Below are 19,821 nucleotides of genomic sequence, written 5' to 3' on the forward strand. Positions count from 1 at the left end.
CCCTACTGTCTACGGAAAACACAGTTTACGGTAAGCAAACTTGCTTTTTTCCGTCGATAAGCAGGGCATTTAGCCATGTATGCTGGGAGTCCCAAGCTAATAGGGTGTAGAGAGGATATTGTACTTTTTTTTTTTTTTTTTTTTGCAACCTATGGAATGTGGACAGCCATTAAGGCTTTGAAACAGTTTGTAGTATTGCAGAGATGAGGAATCTGTTGCAGATTGCTGATCAAGGCAGTAGTGTGACATAAATGTGTGAATGGAAGACCAGGTTGCTGCCCTACAAATGTCTTGGATTGGCACTCCCTGGATATGTGCAATGGAAGCTGCAGTCGCTCTGATCTGATGAGCTTTAACTGGACCGGTCAGAGGTATTGATTTCTTTGAATAGCAGTATTGGATATAAGCGGTAAGCCACTTAGAAAGTGTCCGCTTCGATACCGGCTGACCTGGGTTGTTTGGGTTGAAGGAAACAAACAATAGAGAGGAATGTCTGATTGGGTCAGTCATGTTTTTGTAATAGGCTAAAGCTCTTTTACAGTCCAAGGTATGAAGAAGTTTTTGTCGATCGTCAGAAGGTGTTTTCGGGCAAAAAACTGGTAAAGATATTGTTTTGTTCAAGTGAAAAGCAGATACTATCTTTGGTAGAAAGGAAGGATGAGATCATACTACTACTTTATCATGGAGAAATTGAAGATATGGAAAATGTATTACTAGTGCTTGTAGTTCACTTATCCTTCTTGCAGAATTAATGGCTACTAGGAAAAGAACTTTCCAGGTTAAGAATTTTAGTAAAGAGGATGACATGGGTTCAAAAGGTGGATTCATCAACGCTTCGAGTACCAGATTAATATCCCATGGAACTACTGGTTTTTTAAAAAATGGGTGCAGATGAAGCAAGCCCCTCATAAATTTGGAAATCAAAGGATGGGAAGAGATGGAGCAGCCATTACATGTGACATGATAAGCCGCTATAGCACTAAGGTGAACTCTGATGGATGTTACTGCTAGCCCGGAAAGGGTTAAACTATGCAGATAAGTCAATAGTGATTTTGGAGGATAAGAAAAGGGGTTGATTTTTTGAAAGTCGCACCATTTCGAGTACTGTTTCCGTTTGAAAGCATCATTTCTCCTGGTGGAAGGTTTTCTTGATGCAATAAGAATGTCCACTATGTTTGGGCAGAGATCCAGTGAGCTCAATATTTGCCGTTCAATCTTCATGCCGTCAAGTGAAGGGAGGACTGCATGGGGTGAATTAGAGTCCCTCTGTCCTGCGAAAGGAGGAATGGGTCCTTGGGTAGTGGTACTGGAGGATTGATTGAAAGATGAAGATAGGTATACCATGGTTATCTCGGCCATGCAGGAGCTATTAGGATTAAATCCGCTCCGTCTGCAATACATTTCTGGACTGTGGGTGAGATTAGTGGTATGGGAGGAAAGGCATATAGAAGGCCCCTTCCCCACAGAATCAGGAAAGCATCCTGTGACGTCCTATGTATGCTGGGAAGAAGAGAACAAAATTTCTCTACCTTCCGATTCTCTTCTGATGCAAATAGGTCTATCTCTGGAGTACCCCAGTTCGCAAAGATCTTGTCTGCTTCCGTTTGTTTGAGTGACCACTCGTGTGGGTGGAAAACTCGGCTTAGTATGTCTGCTCTTGTGTTTGCAAGTCCCGGTAGGCAGGACGGAGGAATCAAAACAAGGAATAGCCGACAGTCCTTTGAAAATCTGTTTATTAATTGCCCGACTCTAGGCCTGAGTTTCGCCCATCAAGGGGCTGCTTCAGGGGCTATAAAATAAATAAATAGTACAAATTAATAATTTACATTAAAAAATATTAAAAATATAATTAAAAACAGATAGTCTCCCCCCTACCTGAACTGCTGTTGTGGCAAGTGGATTTAAAAAGACTGCTTAGGTGGCTGCTGAGAAGCTGGAGTTTATTGATGCCTCTGGGGCCTCTGATGTAGTCTCTGTCCTTGCATTTGATACTGAGGTCTTTGTGGTTGGAAAGGCTGTTGTCTATAATTGGATTGGTAGGGTGGATAATAGCGATATGGTCTGCGATAGTAGTAATCTCTTTTATACTGACTGAAGTAACACCTAGAGGTAGAAGGCGTCTCTAAAGGAGTCGCTAAAGATTGGACTGCTATATTCTGTTCTTTAATTAAAGAGATGGTCTTTCTGAGTTTTTCTCCAAAGAGATTGTCCGGCCTGCATGGTAAATTTGCTAGTCGGTCATGAACGTCGTCTCTTATACTGCTGGCCCGGAGCCATGCTAGACGTCTAGCTGAGATTGAGATCGCTGATGACCTTGCAGATGTATCGAACGCTTCATACGCTGTCCGCAACAAATGACGTAAACCTTCTTGGAGATCCAGGAAAGGCTGAGGTAGTGGAGAATTCCCATACGAGGTGGTGAGCAAGGGTTGTAGTTGTTGAGTAGTTAAATACTGTATGATGTAAAACTGATGATGGTTAATGCGGGAATTGAGCATTGAGTTTTGATAAACCTTTTTTGCAAAGTCATCCAACAGTTTATTATCTTTTCCTGGAGGTGTGTTATATAGCCTATTTTTGTTGGCCCTTTTCATTGCAGATTCTACCACTATCGAATTGTGAGGAACCTGCACATTCGAATAATAAGAGATCTTCTGCATCCTATATTTTAAATCCAGTTTTTTGGAGATCGGGGTGAGAAGGTGTGGAGTATCCCAAGCTTGTCCATAAGGCCCTCTAAAATTTGATGAGGAGGTAGAGCAATTGGCTCAGCCGGGACATCCAGTATTTGAAGAATCCCCATCACCTCAGATCTTGGGTCTGGAAGTTTCTGATTTTCTATATTGAGAGCTAAAACCAGCTTGTCAAGAAATTTAGCATAATTGAGATCTTCCGGCGGTGAAGTAGGCTGGGGGAGATCTTGTGGAGAGTCCGATGGAATACCCATTGAACTTCCTGGAGATAACAAGGGAGAGAGATCCTGGGAGATCGTGTGTATGGATGATGCAGGAGAATTGGAGTGTTGTGGAGAGGTGAAGAAGGAGAAACATGTGGTGTGCAGGATCTTGGGGATCCGGCAGTAAAAGGTTAGGATCTGGTGGTAATCCTTGGAAAAAGGTGTGTAACAGCGTAGTGATTTGAGACATTGAGCTGTCGGGCAGTGAGGTTGGTCTGGTATTTTGGCAGACTTTTTGGATCGTTTAACAGGCGTTTTAGGACATGGTAAGTGAGGAGATCTTGGTCTCTTTTTTGATTGTTTAGGAAGAGAAACAAAATCTGGTGATGAGTCCCAACCTCCCGCTGGTTTGTCAATTATAATATCAGATAATATTGACGAAGGAGAGTGGTGATCCCCGAGCGGAGATTTAGGGTGTTGAAGAGCAGATCTAGTTGAAGACGGTGCCCCAGATGGAGGTGTAACATGTTTCGTTTTAGATGATGGCTTACGTGGTGTATCTTGCGGCTTAGGGGCTGTATTTGGCTTCTCTGGTTGAGTGTGAGAAGGCTTCTTATGTTTATGAGTTGATTGCGTCGTTAACTTTTTGGATGCGTCTCGGATATCAACGCCTTTGCTGGTGTCGACGCATGTGATTGCGTCATACGAGGCAGAGTAGATTGAAGCGATGCAGGTTTTAACGAAACATGCGTCATATGTGTCGTATCTGGTGCGGCGCTCGACATATGATGCGTGGTTGCCGACGCAATTTTCGGCGCACGGCCCTCAGAGGCCAAATGACGCGTCGAGAAGTCTCGGACCGGGGCTTTTGTTTGTCCGGAGAGGACTTTGTTGATCTCTCATCAGCTGGAGAGGGGGCATATGAGTGCCTCAGCCTCTCCATTTTCTGTGCTCTCTGTCTTCTTGCTCGCGGGGGACATTCTGCCGCAGTCCCTGCATGCGGCCTGATCATGGTCAGGACAGAGGCATAAATAGCAATAATTATGCCCTGTCACCGACATGATGTTACCGCACGAGCAATACTTGAATCCTGGACTTTTAGGCATCATTGAATTCTTTCTTCGTCGAAAGTCTTCGATTTTGTTTTCTGAGGAGATGAAGAGAGTAGCCACATGTCCATGCAGTACCGCGGAAAACAAAAACTGAGAAGCTCGACGAGTGCAGAAAGCTGAGGTCATACGCACTTCAAAGCTCTTCGAGCTAAGAGAGTAAGCTCCGCCTTCGTGACATCATGGATGACGTCACCTAGCAAGCATGGCTAAATGTCCTGCTTATCGATGGAAAACCACTGTTTACCTTTTTCCACTGTGCATTTCTTCTATTTTTGTATTTTGTTTAGTGCAGAAGAAATATATTTTTGTTTCTCCAGTTTATACTGCATGCAGAGTAGCTTTTTGGGTTTCCATTCCAGTTTTTGCCTCATTTGTGATCTTTTATTCTGTATTTGATGGTCAGTTCTGTGTGTGTGTGTCCGAGGTAAGGTATGATACAAATGCCTGCATGCTAGTAAAAATCGTATTAGTTGTGTTTTCTCAATAGGCCATGCATTGGTGGTACAATGTTGCCTTTTCATAGGTAGGCATACTGCTATTTGAGTCCTCAGAGTTAGTGCTGCTATGGTTTGCTACACATTTGCTGAGTGTTTTTTTTTTCCTTCAGGTTTTGTATTGTACAATGCACCTGGTAGTAGAAGGTGTTTATGTTGTATTACTGAATATCTTCTTTGTAAGGCATGTTGTGTGGGGAAATATTCTAGTTCTGCTCTGCACCCTTTGTTGGGGGGACAGAGGGGTTCCTGTGGACATAAAGTATAGGTTTACAGTTAGCTCCGTGACGGGCATGTATTCAGTGTATCACACATGTCAGCATTATCTGTCAGGTGTGTCCAAACATAAAAAAGGTTGAGAACCACTACTCTAAATAAACATGGGCAAAAATGCATCAAAAGGCAGAGGCGGATAAAAGTAAAATTTCACCACTAGTAAAAGTTTGCTTACCTGTAAAAGCAAGTTTGTTTACCGTAAACGGTGTTTCTGTAGATAGCAGGATGAATTAGCCATGCTGTCATGGGATCTGTCAATCAGGTCCGGGAGGCGGAGCTTTATTAAGCAGAGGTTTGGCTTTTCAGTCTCTGCGGCTGCGTTAGTGTTCCCGCGCAGGAAAATAACAGATTCTCCTCAGTCTGTGATAAAGCTGTAGTTGAGTCGGAGAGACGGTGACTGTCAGGGAGGAGGGCAGGTCAGCATGGCTAATTCATCCTATCTACGGATACACCATTTACGGTAAGCAAACTTGCTTTTTCCCGTTGATAGCAGGGCTGAATTAGCCATGCTGTCATGGGAGTCCCAAGCTCCCGATCACGTTATTTGTGATATGTATGGTTAAATGTGATCTGTAGTAGTGTGGAAGTCACCGTGCATCAGAGGGTAGAGAGTGCAGGATTGCTTGCCCTATCTTTGCATCCGTGGTTGCTTGTTGATTAAGGCAGTAGTGTGATGTGAAGGTATGGAGTGAAGACCATGTAGCTGCCTTACAAATATCTATGGGTTGTACGTTTTGAAGGTGTGCCCATGACGTCGCCATTGCTCTGACTTGGTGAGCTTTGGGAATAGAAGATAGATGTAATTTCTGTTTGTTGTAGCAAAATTGTATGCATTGTTCTATCCAGCTAGAGATGGTATGTTTGGTTACTGGAAGTCCAGGTGCTTTTGGATCAAAAGATACAAATAGTTGAGAAGTTCGTGAATCCGATTTTGTTCTTTCTTTGTAGTAAGCTAGTGCTCTTTTACAGTCTAGCGAATGGAGTAACTTTTCCCTATCATTGGAGTGAGGTTTAGGGAAAAAGATTGGTAGTTCTATATTTTGATTGAGATGGAACTGTGAAACCACCTTCGGTAAGAAAGATGGGTGAGTTCTGAGAACTACTTTTTGGTGATAAAACTGCAAGTATGGAGAATAATGGACTAAGGCCTGTAATTCACTGACTCGTCTAACTGATGTTACTGCTACTAGAAACACTACTTTCCAAGTAAGTTACTTTATATGTGCTGAGTCCATGGGTTTGAAAGGGAAAAGCATGAGTTGTTCCAGAACTATGTTGATATTCCATGGAACTGGAGATTTTGAAACTGGAGGACGAAGATGAGTTAAACCTTTGATGAAACGAGATAATAAAGGGTGATTAGATATCGGGATATTATTTATCGGTCTATGATATGCCCCTATGGCACTGAGATGAACTCTAATGGAAGATGTGGCTAGTCCAGTTGTGTACAGTGTATGAAGATAATCCATGAGTTTTTCCAGTGGACAGTCTACTGGTGATATGCACCAAGTAGAGTATCGTTTCCATTTGTAGTTGTAATTCCTTCTTGTTGAGAGTTTCCTGGATTCTAACAAAATGAATTGTGTGGAAGCGGAAACTCCTTGTTCTGTTAAAAAGAGCCGTTCAGTCTCCATGCTGTCAAATGGAGAGATGAGTGTAACGGGTGTAGAAGCGTCCCCTGATCCTGTAGTAGAAAATCTGGATGGTTCGGTAGACGTATTGGTTCTTTGAGAGATAGTCAGAGAAGGAAACTGTACCATGGTTGTCTGGGCCAGGCTGGAGCTATATTAGTATCATTTGAGCTTTGTCTGCTATGCGCTTTTGAATTGTCCTTGTTATAGGTGAAATGGGAGGAAAGGCATACAGGAGGCCTATCTTCCACGAGATGAGGAAGGCATCCTGTGATATCCTGAGTTGACTGGGACGTATCAAGCAAAAGTTTGGAACTTGAGCGTTGATCTCCATTGCAAAGAGATCTATCGAAGGTGTTCCCCATTGCATTAAGATGTTTTGGGCTATCTCTGCATTGAGTTTTCATTCGTGGGGATGAAAAATTCGGCTTAACCTGTCCTCTCTTGTGTTTGCCACTCCCAGAAGGTAGGTCGCTTGTAGATGTATGCAATGTTGATGCGCATGTTCGAATATGATCAAGGTCTCTTTGCAGAGGGACCATGAACCGGACCCTCCTTGTTTGTTGATGTAAAACATTGCTACTTGGTTGTCCGTGTATATCATGACTCTGCGACCTTTGAGGTAGTCTTGAAAAACTTGTAAAGCCTTTCGAATTGCTCTGAATTCCAACAAATTTATCTGCAGGGTCTGCTCTGCGATTGTCCATAATCCTTGCGTTTCGTAGATCTCAAGATGCGCTCCCCACCCCTTGCGAGATGCGTCTGTGGTTAGGACTGCATTGTGAGGAGGAGGACTGAATAGTGCTCCCTTGGAAAGGGTGGAATGTAAGAGCCACCATGTTATGTCCTCCTTCATCTCGGCTGTTAGTGATATTTTCTGTGTTAACGGTTGTGTGTGTTGTTTCCATTGTCGTTTTAATCCCCACTGTAGACGTCTCATGTGTAGTCTGGTATTGGGAACTGTAAAACTGGCTGCCACCATGTGACCTAAGACTACTAGAACTTGTCTCGCTGAGGGTCTTTGAGTGTTGTGCAAGAGATAAAGAAGTTGACATAGCTGTGTTATTCGTTCCGATGGGAGGTATGCTCTGCTCCGAGTGGTATCCAGGCATGCTCCTATAAACTGCAGTTTCTGTGTTGGTTGCAGATGTGATTTTTGGAAATTGATCACTAGTCCTAAGGCTTGTAAGCACTGTATTACTCTTCGGAGATGAGCGATCAATATATCCGGGGTCGAGGCTTTTATTAGCCAGTCGTCCAGATTTGGAAAGATTGTCATACCCTGTTGTCTGAGATGAGCCACCACCACTACCATGCATTTGGTGAACACCCTGGGTGCAGCCGAAGGTCCAAAGGGGAGCACTTTGTATTGGTAGTGCTGATGCTTGTACCGAAAACATAGGTAACGCCAAGAGGATGGATGGATTGGAATGTGAGTGTATGCATCCTTCAGGTCGATGGAGCACATCCAGTCATTGGGTTGAATTAGAGGTAGGATTGACTTTAAGGATACCATTTTGAATTTTTCTTTGGTCAGAAATTTGTTGCGTTCTCGAAGATCCAGGATAGGGTGGAGGCCACCTGATTTCTTGGGTATCAGGAAATATGGGGAGTAAAACCCCGAGTTGTGGTGTTTCGGGGAAATTAGCCTGATGGCCTGTTGACTGTGTAGGAGTACAATCTCCTCCGCTAGTTGTGACTGAGATCTCTGAATTTTTAGTGTGGGAAGGTAGGGTAATGTGGGTTTTGTTGTAAATTGAAATTGATAACCTTAATGTACTATCTCCAAAACCCATTGATCTGAAGTAATCTGCTCCCACACTGTTAGGCAAGAGTGGATTCTTCCCGGTGGCGTTAAGTGTGGTGGTGGCTGTATGTTTAAAAAGACTGAGTTATTTTTACAGTAGTTGCTGATTGCTGATTTGGTTGTCTCTGATTTTGAGGTTTACCCCTGCGTTGAAGGGTATGTTGTTGTTGCTGTTGTGGTCGTTGGTACAATGGATATGTTTGCTGATGAAAAGATTGATAAGACCTATAGGGTCTACGGTTGTACGAGGATCGACGATGATATGGGAAATAACGTCGTGTGCTAGAGTAGGCAGGTTGTGATTGTAATGATTGCACTGCTATAGCTTCGTCTTAGTTTTCCCATCGTCTCCTGAAACCGGTCAAAAATAGGTTGTCTGCTGTACACGGTAGATTTGCCAATTTTTTGTGCAAATCCTCTCTGATGGTGCTCGAACGCAACCATGTCATCCTACGGGCTGCTATGGCCGTCGCCAATGCTCTTGATGATTTTTCAAATCCTTCATATACTGAACGGAGGAGGTGTCGGGAGCACTCCTCAATATCATGGAGCGTCTGTGGAGTTTGATCTGCCGTGGAGGAAAGCATACCCTTTGTGGCTTGGATACATTCATATAAATACACTACCATATAAAATTGGTGATGCATAATTCTGGTTTTTAGCATTGCATTCTGGTACATTTTCTTGCCAAATGCGTCCAAATACCTATTGTCTTTGGTCGGTGGGTATGAAGAGTGTGTTTTTGACTTCTTGAAGCATTGCATCGCCGATTCTACCATTATGGAAGCATGAGATAATTGTGGTAACGCGTATGGCGAGGTTTTCCGCATGCAAAATTTAATGTCGGTTTTCCGTGAGACCACCGTGAGAGAGTGCGGGGTTTCCCAGGATTTTTGAAGAACACTATGCAGTAACTCTTGTGGTGATAAAGAAGTGGGTTCTCCTGGAACATCAAATATCTTGAGAAGACCCAAGGTCTCTGAACTAGGATCTTATTCCTTTTGCACATCTAAATGTAAGATGGTACCTGGCTTCTCTAAGAATCTTGGGTATGAGAGATCTTCTGGCGGAGAATATGGTTCTTGTGGTTGTTCCTGTGGATCCGAAGGGAACCCCGTCGAGGATGACGGAGATGTTGGTGGAGATGTGGAATCCACAGGTGTGTCCTGTTTTGTAACTGGAGAATGTGGCCGGTCTGGTACTGGTGATGGAGGTTCTACAGACGGTTCTCTTGATAGACGGACACTCGGTTCTCTGGAACTTGTCGATGGTTGATTTGTCATTTTGAAGGAGGCTTCTAGGGTCTCATAGAAACCCGCTAGAGACTGCGATAGCTGCCAAAAAGCCTCTTTCGTTTTAGGAGGCATGATAGATTTACCGGTATGGTTTGGTGAAAGATGTGGTCTCGGCTCTGCCGGAATTGGCGGAGGCAATGAAGGTGGGACGTGCTTTGGTTTGTGAGGTTTATCTCTTGTTCCTCTAGAAGAGGTGCTTGAAGAGGTGGATGCATTAGAAGATGTTAGATGTATCACCCACCTATGTGAAGGTGCCTTAGGATGTTTACTCCTGGAGGAGATGGAGGTAGAGGGGTTAACGTCCCATCCTGGAGTCTTATGTGAAAAGGTTTTATGGTGTGAATAATGTTTGTGGCGACGGGTAAGTACTGGCGCCACATGAGGTCTATCCCTTGCTGGTGACCGTCTCCTATGTTTTGGTCTAGATCCCCTTGATGAAGTTTCGGGAGAGGGAGCGGGTATCGTTGAAGGTCCCGGCGAGGAGTGAGCCTCTGATGGCTCCGAAAGGCTGAGCAACTCCTTCATCTTGTAGGCCCGCTGTCTCTGGGCCCTAGGGGACATGCGAGTACAAAACTCGCCTTCCCCCGCGTTGTGGTTGGCACCGAGGCAATGGTAACATCAGTCATGGCCATCCGTGACTGACATTACTTTGCCGCAGCAACGTTTGAATCTCGACTTCGACATTTTCCTGAGGAGAAAGTGAGCTCTGCGTGCGATCCCACGCACGGAAAGAAACAGACTGAGGAGAATCTGTTACTTTCCTGTGTGGGAACACATGCACAGCCACAAAGACTGAAAAGCCAAACCTCTGCTTAATAAAGCTCCGCCTCCCGGACCTGATTGACAGATCCCATGACAGCATGGCTAATTCAGCCCTGCTATCAACGGGAAAACTGGGTTCATGGTAAACAGCAGGATGAATTAGCCATGACACATGGCTGACGTCATCTACCGGTGCCAAAAAGATCCATATCTAAAGGATGACTGAGCATATGTGGTGGTTCCCATGTGTGCCCTGCCTCATGAGGCTCTCAGTCAATTTCAGAGCTTAGCAATCTTTAGCAAAGTAGTCAAACTCTCCAAGCATAGCCAATTCGCCCTGTTGTCTATGGAGAACCCTGTTTACAGAGAAGCAAATTTGCTTTCTCCACTGACAAACAGGGCTCAATTAGCCACGACATGTAGTAAGTCCCAAGCTGAGGGTTGCACAGAACAGCAGTCATAGAAGAAGCAACCCAGTACCATAAGTAGAGTGGAGTACTGGGTGAACAACTTGCACAAAACTGCTTGTCCCAAACTATTATCATCACTCAGTATGCTGTCCAGACAATGGTGGAATGTGAAGATGTGCACATTCAACCAAGAACAGCTTTGCAAATGTCTTCAATTGAGATAGCCCTTAGGTGTACTACCAAAGTCACCATTGCTCTCACTTGATGAGCAATGACACAGTGTGATCTGTAGACCAGCCAACAAATAATAGTATGTGTTACAATCAATTTGACAAAGTTCTTTTGGCAACTGCCATTTCTAGTCTATTAGGATCAAAGGCAACAAACAATTGAGAAGACTTTCAATGAGGAAGAGTCCTTTTTAAATAGTAGGCTAAGGTTCTCTTACAGTCCAGCAAATGAAAAGCCTTCTTGCCTTCATGAGCATGTGGCCTTCGAAAAAAGTAGGAAGCACAAGAAAAAACCCAAAAGAGCTAGTAATATATATGGCACTAAATATATGTTGGTATCATAAATTCTATAATCAATTATTCAAGACCTTTTGAATAATTGATTTCAGGATTTATGATACCAGCATATTTAATGCCATATATATATCACTAGCTCTGGTTTTTTGTTGTGTTTTACAATGAGCTAAATGTTGATGGGTTTACTTTTTTGTTTAGTGTTAGGGAAAAAAGGACTACACAGTAGCTGCACTTGCTCTGATTTTTTAATACAGGAAACTAAAGAAAAACAAAACAGATTTTTCCTGACTAATGGCTGTAGGAGGGAATAACCAAAGTAGATGTATAGATTCCCTCACCCAGAGGTAGAGAGGGAGAGAACCGGAACAGCTAGCCTAGCAGTCCTTCTAGTGCTACCTTAATTCAAAGTTAATTTATCAAAAAAGTAGGACGATCAATGGCTTGATTTATGAGAAAAGCCGATACCACTTTAGGAAGGAATTTAAGTTAACTGTGAAGGACTACCCTACTGTAGAAGAACTGGAGATTAGGTGAGTAGTTCACCAAAACTTGAAACTTACTGACTAATCAAGCAGATACAACAGCTAATAGAAACACCTTCTATGTGAGAAACTTTCAAGGAGTAAACTCCAAAGGTTCAAATAGATGTCAAAATATTAAGATCCCAAGGCACCGGAGGCATAGAGTGCCACAATCCTTTCATAAATAAATTTGGATCACAAATGATGAGAAGAATTTGGATCACCTTCCACCTGTCGATGATCTGTTGAAATGGCATTAAAGTGCACTTTTCACTAAGGATGTACTGAATCCCAACAAAAAAAGGGAAAAGCAGTAATGGAGCAGGTTCAGAAAACGAGATAGGGATAGGCCAAAAATTTCTTCCATTTGAAGTTGTAAGACTTCCTGGTCAAAGGTTTCCTGACCAAGATCAAGATATCTTCCACTTCTTTAGGAAGGAGCAAGGAGGAGCCTAATGTACATTCAACATCCTGTGAGGGCTAGAGGACAGATTTGAATGGCAGAGGCACCTATTCTGAGTCATGAGGAAAGGGGAAATGCCCAATAAAATCAAAGACTATTTAGACAACTACAGAAGACAGACTTGTCATTGCCATGCTAGAGCAATGAGAATCATTTTTGCATGATTACAAAGCACTGTCTTTACAATTAAGTTTTTGGAAGGTAGGCATATAGAAGATCAGCATAGCAGAAAAGTGTCAGGTGCTGAGCTAAACCTGCTTGGAAGGATGGAGTAAAACTTTCCAGAAGTTATGTTGCTTTCTGTAGCAAATAAGTTGATTATCAGATGACCCAAAAGGTTGAACAGTCTGCCATTTGCTGATCCAGTGACCACTCATGAAGAAGTGAGACTCGACAGAGGCACTCCACCAGAGTATTTTGGGATCCTGCAAGGTATGTTACTTGTAGATGAGCATCACAACAGTTCTCTCAAACAATTAGGTAAGGTAATAGCCATCTATAATCTCAAAAGGCTACAGTACCAAAAGTTACAGACAAAATAGAACACCGTGGGTTACGATTTTTTTCTCATTTAGTAGACCTCGTACATGGGCATAAATGTCAATGCTGTTTAGCATAACGTTTTACACCAGTAGTACAATCACAGGTCAAAAATGAATTTTGTATGCTTCGTGAATCCAGAGTACGGATATAAAGAAATTAATATAGCGTTTTACTTTTCTTTGCATTCATTTGCTTTGAACTTCTTTGAGTAATATAGCTACTTAGCTTGTGAAGAAACGCCTGAGGATCGAGGATGTAACGAGGCTTAAGATGTGCTAGCCCGACACTGACCGTGTTTCGGCTTCTACCTTCTTCAAGGGGCATTGAGTGACTTGTGCATTGAGAGAAAAAGAATTTTCTCTGATTTGTTTTAAATCTGCTACTTGCTAACTTCATGGAGTGCCCCCTAGTCCCTCTGTTATCCGAAAGAATAAATAACTGATTCACATTTACCCATTCTAGTCCTCTAATGTTTTTATAGACCTCTATCATATTCCCCCTAAGCCGCTTCTTCTCCAAGCTGAACAATCCTAACCTCTTTAGCCTTTCCTCATAGGGGAACCGTTCCATCCCGTTTCTCATTTTGGACTCCCTTCTCTAGTGCAACTATATCTTTTTTGAGATACGGCGACCAGAATTGTACACAGTACTCAAGGTAGGTCTCACCATGGAGCGATACAGAAGCATTATGACATTTTCTGTTTTATTCACCATTCCAGTTCTAATAATTCCTAACATTCTGTACACTTTGACTGCTACAGCACACGGAGCTGATGATATCAATGTATTATCCACTATGATGCCTAGAACTTTTTCCTGGGTGGTAGTTTCTAATATGGAACCTGACTTTGTGAAACTACAGCATGGGTTATTTTTCCCTATATGCATCAACTTACACTTGTCCACATTAAATTCCATCTACCATTTGGAAGCCCAATTTTACAGTCTTGGAAGGTAATTTAACTACTCTGAATAATTTTGTATCATCTACAAATTTGATCACCTCACTCGTCGTACTCCTTTTCAGATCATTTATAAATATATTAAAAAAACACCGGTCCAAGTACAGATCCCTGAGGCACTCCAGTTTACCCTTTTCCACTGAGAAAATTGACCATTTAATCCTACTCTCTGTTTCCTGTCTTTTAACCAGTTTGTAATCCATGAAAGGACATCACCTCCTATCCCATGAATTTTTAGTTTTCTTAGAAGCCTCTCATGAGGGACTTTGTCAAACACCTTCTGAAAATCCAAATACACTACATCTACCGGTTCAGCTTTATCCACATGTTTATTAACTCCTTCAAAAAAATGAAGCAGATTTGTTAGGCAAGACTTCCCTTGGGTAAATCCCCCTCAGCGTCTCTTCTCCAAGCTGAAAAGTCCTAACCTCTTTAGTCTTTCCTCATAGGGGAGCTGTTCTATTCCCCCTATCATTTTGGTAGCCCTTCTCTGTACCTTCTCCATCGCAATTATATCTTTTTTGAGATACGGCAACCAGAATTGTACACAGTATTCAAGGTGCGGTCTCACCATGGAGCAATACAGAGGCATTATGACATTTTCCGTTTTATTCACCATTCCCTTTCTAATAATTCCCAACATTCTGTTTGCTTTTCTGACTGCCGCAGCACACTGAACCGACGATTTCAATGTGTTATCCACTATGACACCTAGATCTCTTTCTTGGGTTGTAGCACCTAACATGGAACCCAACATTGTGTAATTATAGCATGGGTTATTTTTCCCTATATGCATCACCTTGCACTTATCCACATTCAATTTCATCTGCCATTTGGATGCCCAATTTTCCAGTCTCACAAGGTCTTCCTGCAATTTATCACAATCTGCTTGTGATTTAACTACTCTGAACAATTTTGTGTCATCTGCAAATTTGATTATCTCACTCGTCGTATTTCTTTCCAGATCATTTATAAATATATTGAAAAGTAAGGGTCCCAATACGGATCCCTGAGGCACTCCACTGTCAACTCCCTTCCACTGAGAAAATTGTCCATTTAATCCTACTCTCTGTTTCCTGTCTTTTAGCCAGTTTGCAATCCACGAAAGGACATTGCCACCTATCCCATGACTTTTTACTTTTCCTAGAAGCCTCTTATGAGGAACTTTGTCAAACGCCTTCTGAAAATCCAAGTACACTACATCTACTGGCTCACAAGCAGATTGTGATAAATTGCAGGAAGACCTTGTGAGACTGGAAAATTGGGCATCCAAATGGCAGATGAAATTTAATGTGGATAAGTGCAAGGTGATGCATATAGGGAAAAATAACCCATGCTATAATTACACGATGTTGGGTTCCATATTAGGTGCTACAACCCAAGAAAGAGATCTAGGTGTCATAGTGCATAACACATTGAAATCGTCGGTTCAGTGTGCTGCGGCAGTCAAAAAAGCAAACAGAATGTTGGGAATTATTAGAAAAGGAATGATGAATAAAACGGAAAATGTCATAATGCCTCTGTAACGCTCCATGGTGAGACCGCACCTTGAATACTGTGTAGTTAGTATAGCTGTGTTTAAAAAAGGATTGGATAAGTTCTTGGAGGAGAAGTCCATTACCTGCTATTAAGTTCACTTAGAGAATAGCCACTGCCATTAGCAATGGTTACATGCAATAGACTTAGGTTTTGGGTACTTGCCAGGTTCTTATGGCCTGGATTGGCCACTGTTGGAAACAGGATGCTGGGCTTGATGGACCCTTGGTCTGACCCAGTATGGCATTTTCTTATGTTCTTTATCCACATGTCTATTAACTCCTTCAAAAAAGTGAAGCAGATTTGTGAGGCAAGACTTGCCTTGGGTAAAGCCATGCTGACTTTGTTCCATTAAACCATGTCTTTCTATATGTTCTGTGATTTTGATGTTTAGAACACTTTCCACTATTTTCCCTGGCACTGAAGTCAGGCTAACCGGTCTGTAGTTTCCCGGATCGCTCCTGGAGCCCTTTTTAAATATTGGGGTTACATTTGCTATCCTCCAGTCTTCAGGTACAATGGATGATTTCAATGATAGGTTACAAATTTTTACCAATAGGTCTGAAATTTCATTTTTTAGTTCCTTCAGAACTCTGGGGTGTATACCATCCGGTCCAGGTGATTTACTACTCTTCAGTTTGTCAATCAGGCCTACCACATCTTCTAGGTTCACCGTGATTTGATTCAGTCCATCTGAATCATTACCCATGAAAACCTTCTCCATTACGGGTACCTCCCCAACATCCTCTTCAGTAAACACCGAAGCAAAGAAATCATTTAATCTTTCCGCGATGGCCTTATCTTCTCTAAGTGCTCCTTTAACCCCTCGATCATCTAACGGTCCAACTGACTCCCTCACAGGCTTTCTGCTTCGGATATATTTAAAAAAGTTTTTACTGTGAGTTTTTGCCTCTACAGCCAACTTCTTTTCAAATTCTCTCTTAGCCTGATTTATCAATGTCTTACATTTAACTTGCCAACGTTTATGCTTTATCCTATTTTCTTCTGTTGGTTCCTTCTTCCAATTTTTGAATGAAGCTCTTTTTGCTAAAATAGCTTCTTTCACCTCCCCTTTTAACCATGCCGGTAATCGTTTTGCCTTCTTTCCACCTTTCTTAATGTGTGGAATACATCTAGACTGTGCTTCTAGAATGGTATTTTTTAACAATGACCATGCCTCTTGGAAATTGTTTACTTTTGTAGCTGCTCCTTTCAGGTTTTTCTAACAATTTTTCTCATTTTATCAAAGTTTCCCTTTTGAAAGTTTAGCACGAGAGCCTTGGATTTGCACACTGTTCCTCTTCCAGTCATTAAATCAAATTTGATCATATTATGATCACTATTGCCAAGTGGCCCCACCACTGTTACCTCTCTCACCAAGTCCTGTGCTCAACTGAGAATTAGATCTAAAATTGCTCCCTCTCTCGTCAGTTCCTGACCCAATTGCTCCATAAAGCTATCATTTATTCCATCCAGGAACGTTATCTCTAGCGTGTCCCGATGATACATTTACCCAGTCAATATTGGGGTAATTGAAGTCTCCCATTATTACCGCACTACAAATTTGGTTAGCTTCCCTAATTTCTCTTACCATTTCACTGTCCGTCTCACCATCTTGACCAGGTGGACGGTAGTATACCACTATCACTATAGTCTTTCCCGACACACAAGGGATTTCTACCCATAAAGATTCAATTTTGAATTTAGTCTCATGCAGGATGTTTATCCTGTTGGACTCTATGCCATCTCGGACATAAAGCGCCACACCTCCTCCTGGGTGCTCCTTTCTGTCATTGCGATATAATTTGTACCCCGGTATAGCACTGTCCCATTGGTTATCCTCTTTCCACCATGTCTCTGAGATTTTTATTTATTTTTATTTTATTTGTTAACTTTTATTTACCGACATTCGTGAAGCACATCATGCCGGTTTACAATGAACTCAGGCGGGAAATACAATAAAACAATATAACATTAATAACAATAATGTTATTAAGACTGTTATTAAGATGTTATTAAGACTGTTATTAAGATGCCAATTAAGTCTATGTCATCATTCACTGTTATACATTTTAATTCTCTCATCTTACTTCTTAGACTTCTGGCATTAGCATACAGAAATTTCAGTTTGTTTTTTGTTTGTATTTTCATTCTGCTTTTTAATTGATAGGGCTAAGTTAGGATGTTTTAGCTCAGGTGAGTTTTTAGTTACAGGCACTTGGACTATTTTTCTAATTATTGGAACTGTTGGGATGCCCTAATTCTAATGCATCATTAGTATCCTTTGAAGATACCTCTCTCCGAACCATGCGCTGCTGAGCGACTGTCGGCTTTCCCCTTTGTTCTAGTTTAAAAGCTGCTCTATCTCCTTTTTAAAGGTTAGCGCCAGCAGTCTGGTTCCACCCTGGTTAAGGTGGAGCCCATCCCTTCAGAAGAGACTCCCCCTTCCCCAAAAGGTTCCCCAGTTCCTAACAAAACTGAATCCCTCTTCTTTGCACCATCGTCTCATCCACGCATTGAGACTCCGGAGCTCTGCCTTCCTCTGGTGACCTGCACGCGCAACAGGGAGCATTTCAAAGAATGCTACCCTGGAGGTTCTGGATTTAAGCTTTCTACCTAAGAGCCTAAATTTGGCTTCCAGAACCTCCCTCCCACATTTTACTATGTTGTTGGTGCCCACATGTACCACAACAGCCGGCTCCTCCCCCAGCACGGTCTAAAATCCTATCTAGGTGACGCGTGAGGTCCGCCATCTTTGCACCAGGTAGGCATGTTACCAGGTGATCCTTATGCCCACCAGCCACCCAGCTATCTACATTCCTAATAATCGAATCACCAACTATGACATCCGACCTAACCCTTCCCTCCTGGGCATATGCCTTGGGGAGATATCCTCAGTGCGAAAGGACAATGCATCACCTGGAGAGCAGGTCCTTGCTACAGGATCCTTTCCTGCTGCACCTGGTTGGTGCTCTCCCATCATGAGACCCTCTTCCTCCAAGGCAGCACCAGGGCTGCCAATCTGAAGTTGGGACTTGACTGCTATGTCCCTGAAGGTCTCATCTATATACCTCTCTGTCTGCCTCAGCTCCTCCAGGTCTGCCACTCTAGCCTCCAGAGATCGGACTCATCCTCTGAGAGCCAGGAGCTCTTTGCATCGCATGCACATGTACAACTTCTCACTGGTGGGTAAAAAATCATACATGTGACACTCTATGCAAAAGGTCTAGAACGGGTAGATGTGAATCGGTTATTTACTCTTTCGGATAGTAGAAAGACTAGGGGGCACTCCATGAAGTTAGCATGGGACACATTTAAAACTAATCGGAGAAAGTTCTTTTTTACTCAATGCACAATTAAACTCTGGAATTTGTTGCCGGAGGATGTGTTTAGTGCAGTTAGTATAGCTGTGTTTAGAAAAGGATTGCATAAGTTCTTGGAGGAGAAGTCCATTTCCTGCTATTAAGTTCACTTAGAGAATAGCCACTGCCATTAGCAATGGTAACATGGACTAGACTTAGTTTTTGGGTACTTGCCAGGTTTTTATGGCCTGGATTGGCCACTGTTGGAAACAGGATGCTGGGCTTGATGGACCCTTGGTCTAACCCAGTATGGCATTTTCTTATGGTCTGCGCCTGTGCAGCTGCTGGTACTTTATGCAGCATGGTCTTCTCTTCTTCCCGTGCGCTCCACTGAACATCATTTCCTGTTCCGGGCTGTGGGGGGTGGGCAGAAGAAAAGGCCATGCAGCTGATGTTTCCAGCTTCCAGTAATGCTGCTGTCATTCCTGTTTTAACGGAACAGCAGCAGTGTTAGTGGAAGAATATCTGCATCTCGTTGCGATGAAGGAGGGAGGGAAGCACAACCAGGGACAATGCTAGGTTTTTTGCTGCCCTGTGAGAAAAATTACTGTGCTTCCCGCCCCCCCCCCCTGCACTTCCCCTGTTTCATTCACTTTCTGTCCCAGATCATCAAATAACCCAGCTCCCTCCTGAAATCTATATTTTTAAAAATGGATATGCCCCCCACCCCCTCACCTCGGCACATATGCACAACACAGATAGATCCTCACCAAATACAGAAAAGAGATCAGAAAGTATAAACAGAAACGTGCTGAGAAGAACTGAACTGGAACCCACAACAAGCCAGCCTTTACATGCAGAGCAACAATAGAAAAACAGGAACATTACCATTATTCATAAAACATTAAATAATAAAATCAAGAAATATAAATCATAATAGCAAAATCATATTCATAAAAAGAATATTTCAAACCAGTTAATAAGAATATCCAAAATTTCCCAAACACCAATATTTCAAAAGATCTGATGAATTAAAAATCCAATAATTAAAAAATGATCTATCTCCCTCCCAAAAATTACATATTTCAAAAGTGCAGAAACATCAAATTACACCCAATAATTAAAACTAATAAGGATTCTCCTGCTCTCCATACCTGGGATATTTTGATTTTCAGTCACCCTGAGATCAATGTGGATTGGAAGAGGTACGGCCATACAAATTTTATCTTCTCTCTCACACCTACGCACAATAACACATTCATTCTCTCACACACTCTCTCT

General features: G+C 42.4%; 2 protein-coding genes across 9 annotated transcripts in view; both read right to left on the bottom strand.

The window, feature by feature from the left end:
* RPGRIP1L (RPGRIP1 like) overlaps positions 1-19,821 on the bottom strand; it is a 375,908-nt gene that overhangs the window by 354,189 nt on the left and 1,898 nt on the right. The window lies entirely within an intron of this gene.
* LOC115096162 (vegetative cell wall protein gp1-like) lies at positions 9,212-10,039 on the bottom strand. The gene has a single exon (XM_029610672.1). It carries the CDS (start codon positions 10,037-10,039, stop codon positions 9,212-9,214), a length of 828 nt encoding a protein of 275 aa, XP_029466532.1.

Source organism: Rhinatrema bivittatum, chromosome 7 (genome assembly GCF_901001135.1).
Source record: "Rhinatrema bivittatum chromosome 7, aRhiBiv1.1, whole genome shotgun sequence".
NCBI lineage: Eukaryota > Metazoa > Chordata > Amphibia > Gymnophiona > Rhinatrematidae > Rhinatrema > Rhinatrema bivittatum.

Bases quoted from the DNA above. Each gene is read 5' to 3' on its own strand.
- LOC115096162 (XM_029610672.1), bottom strand. From the start codon at position 10,039: ATGAAGGAGTTGCTCAGCCTTTCGGAGCCATCAGAGGCTCACTCCTCG.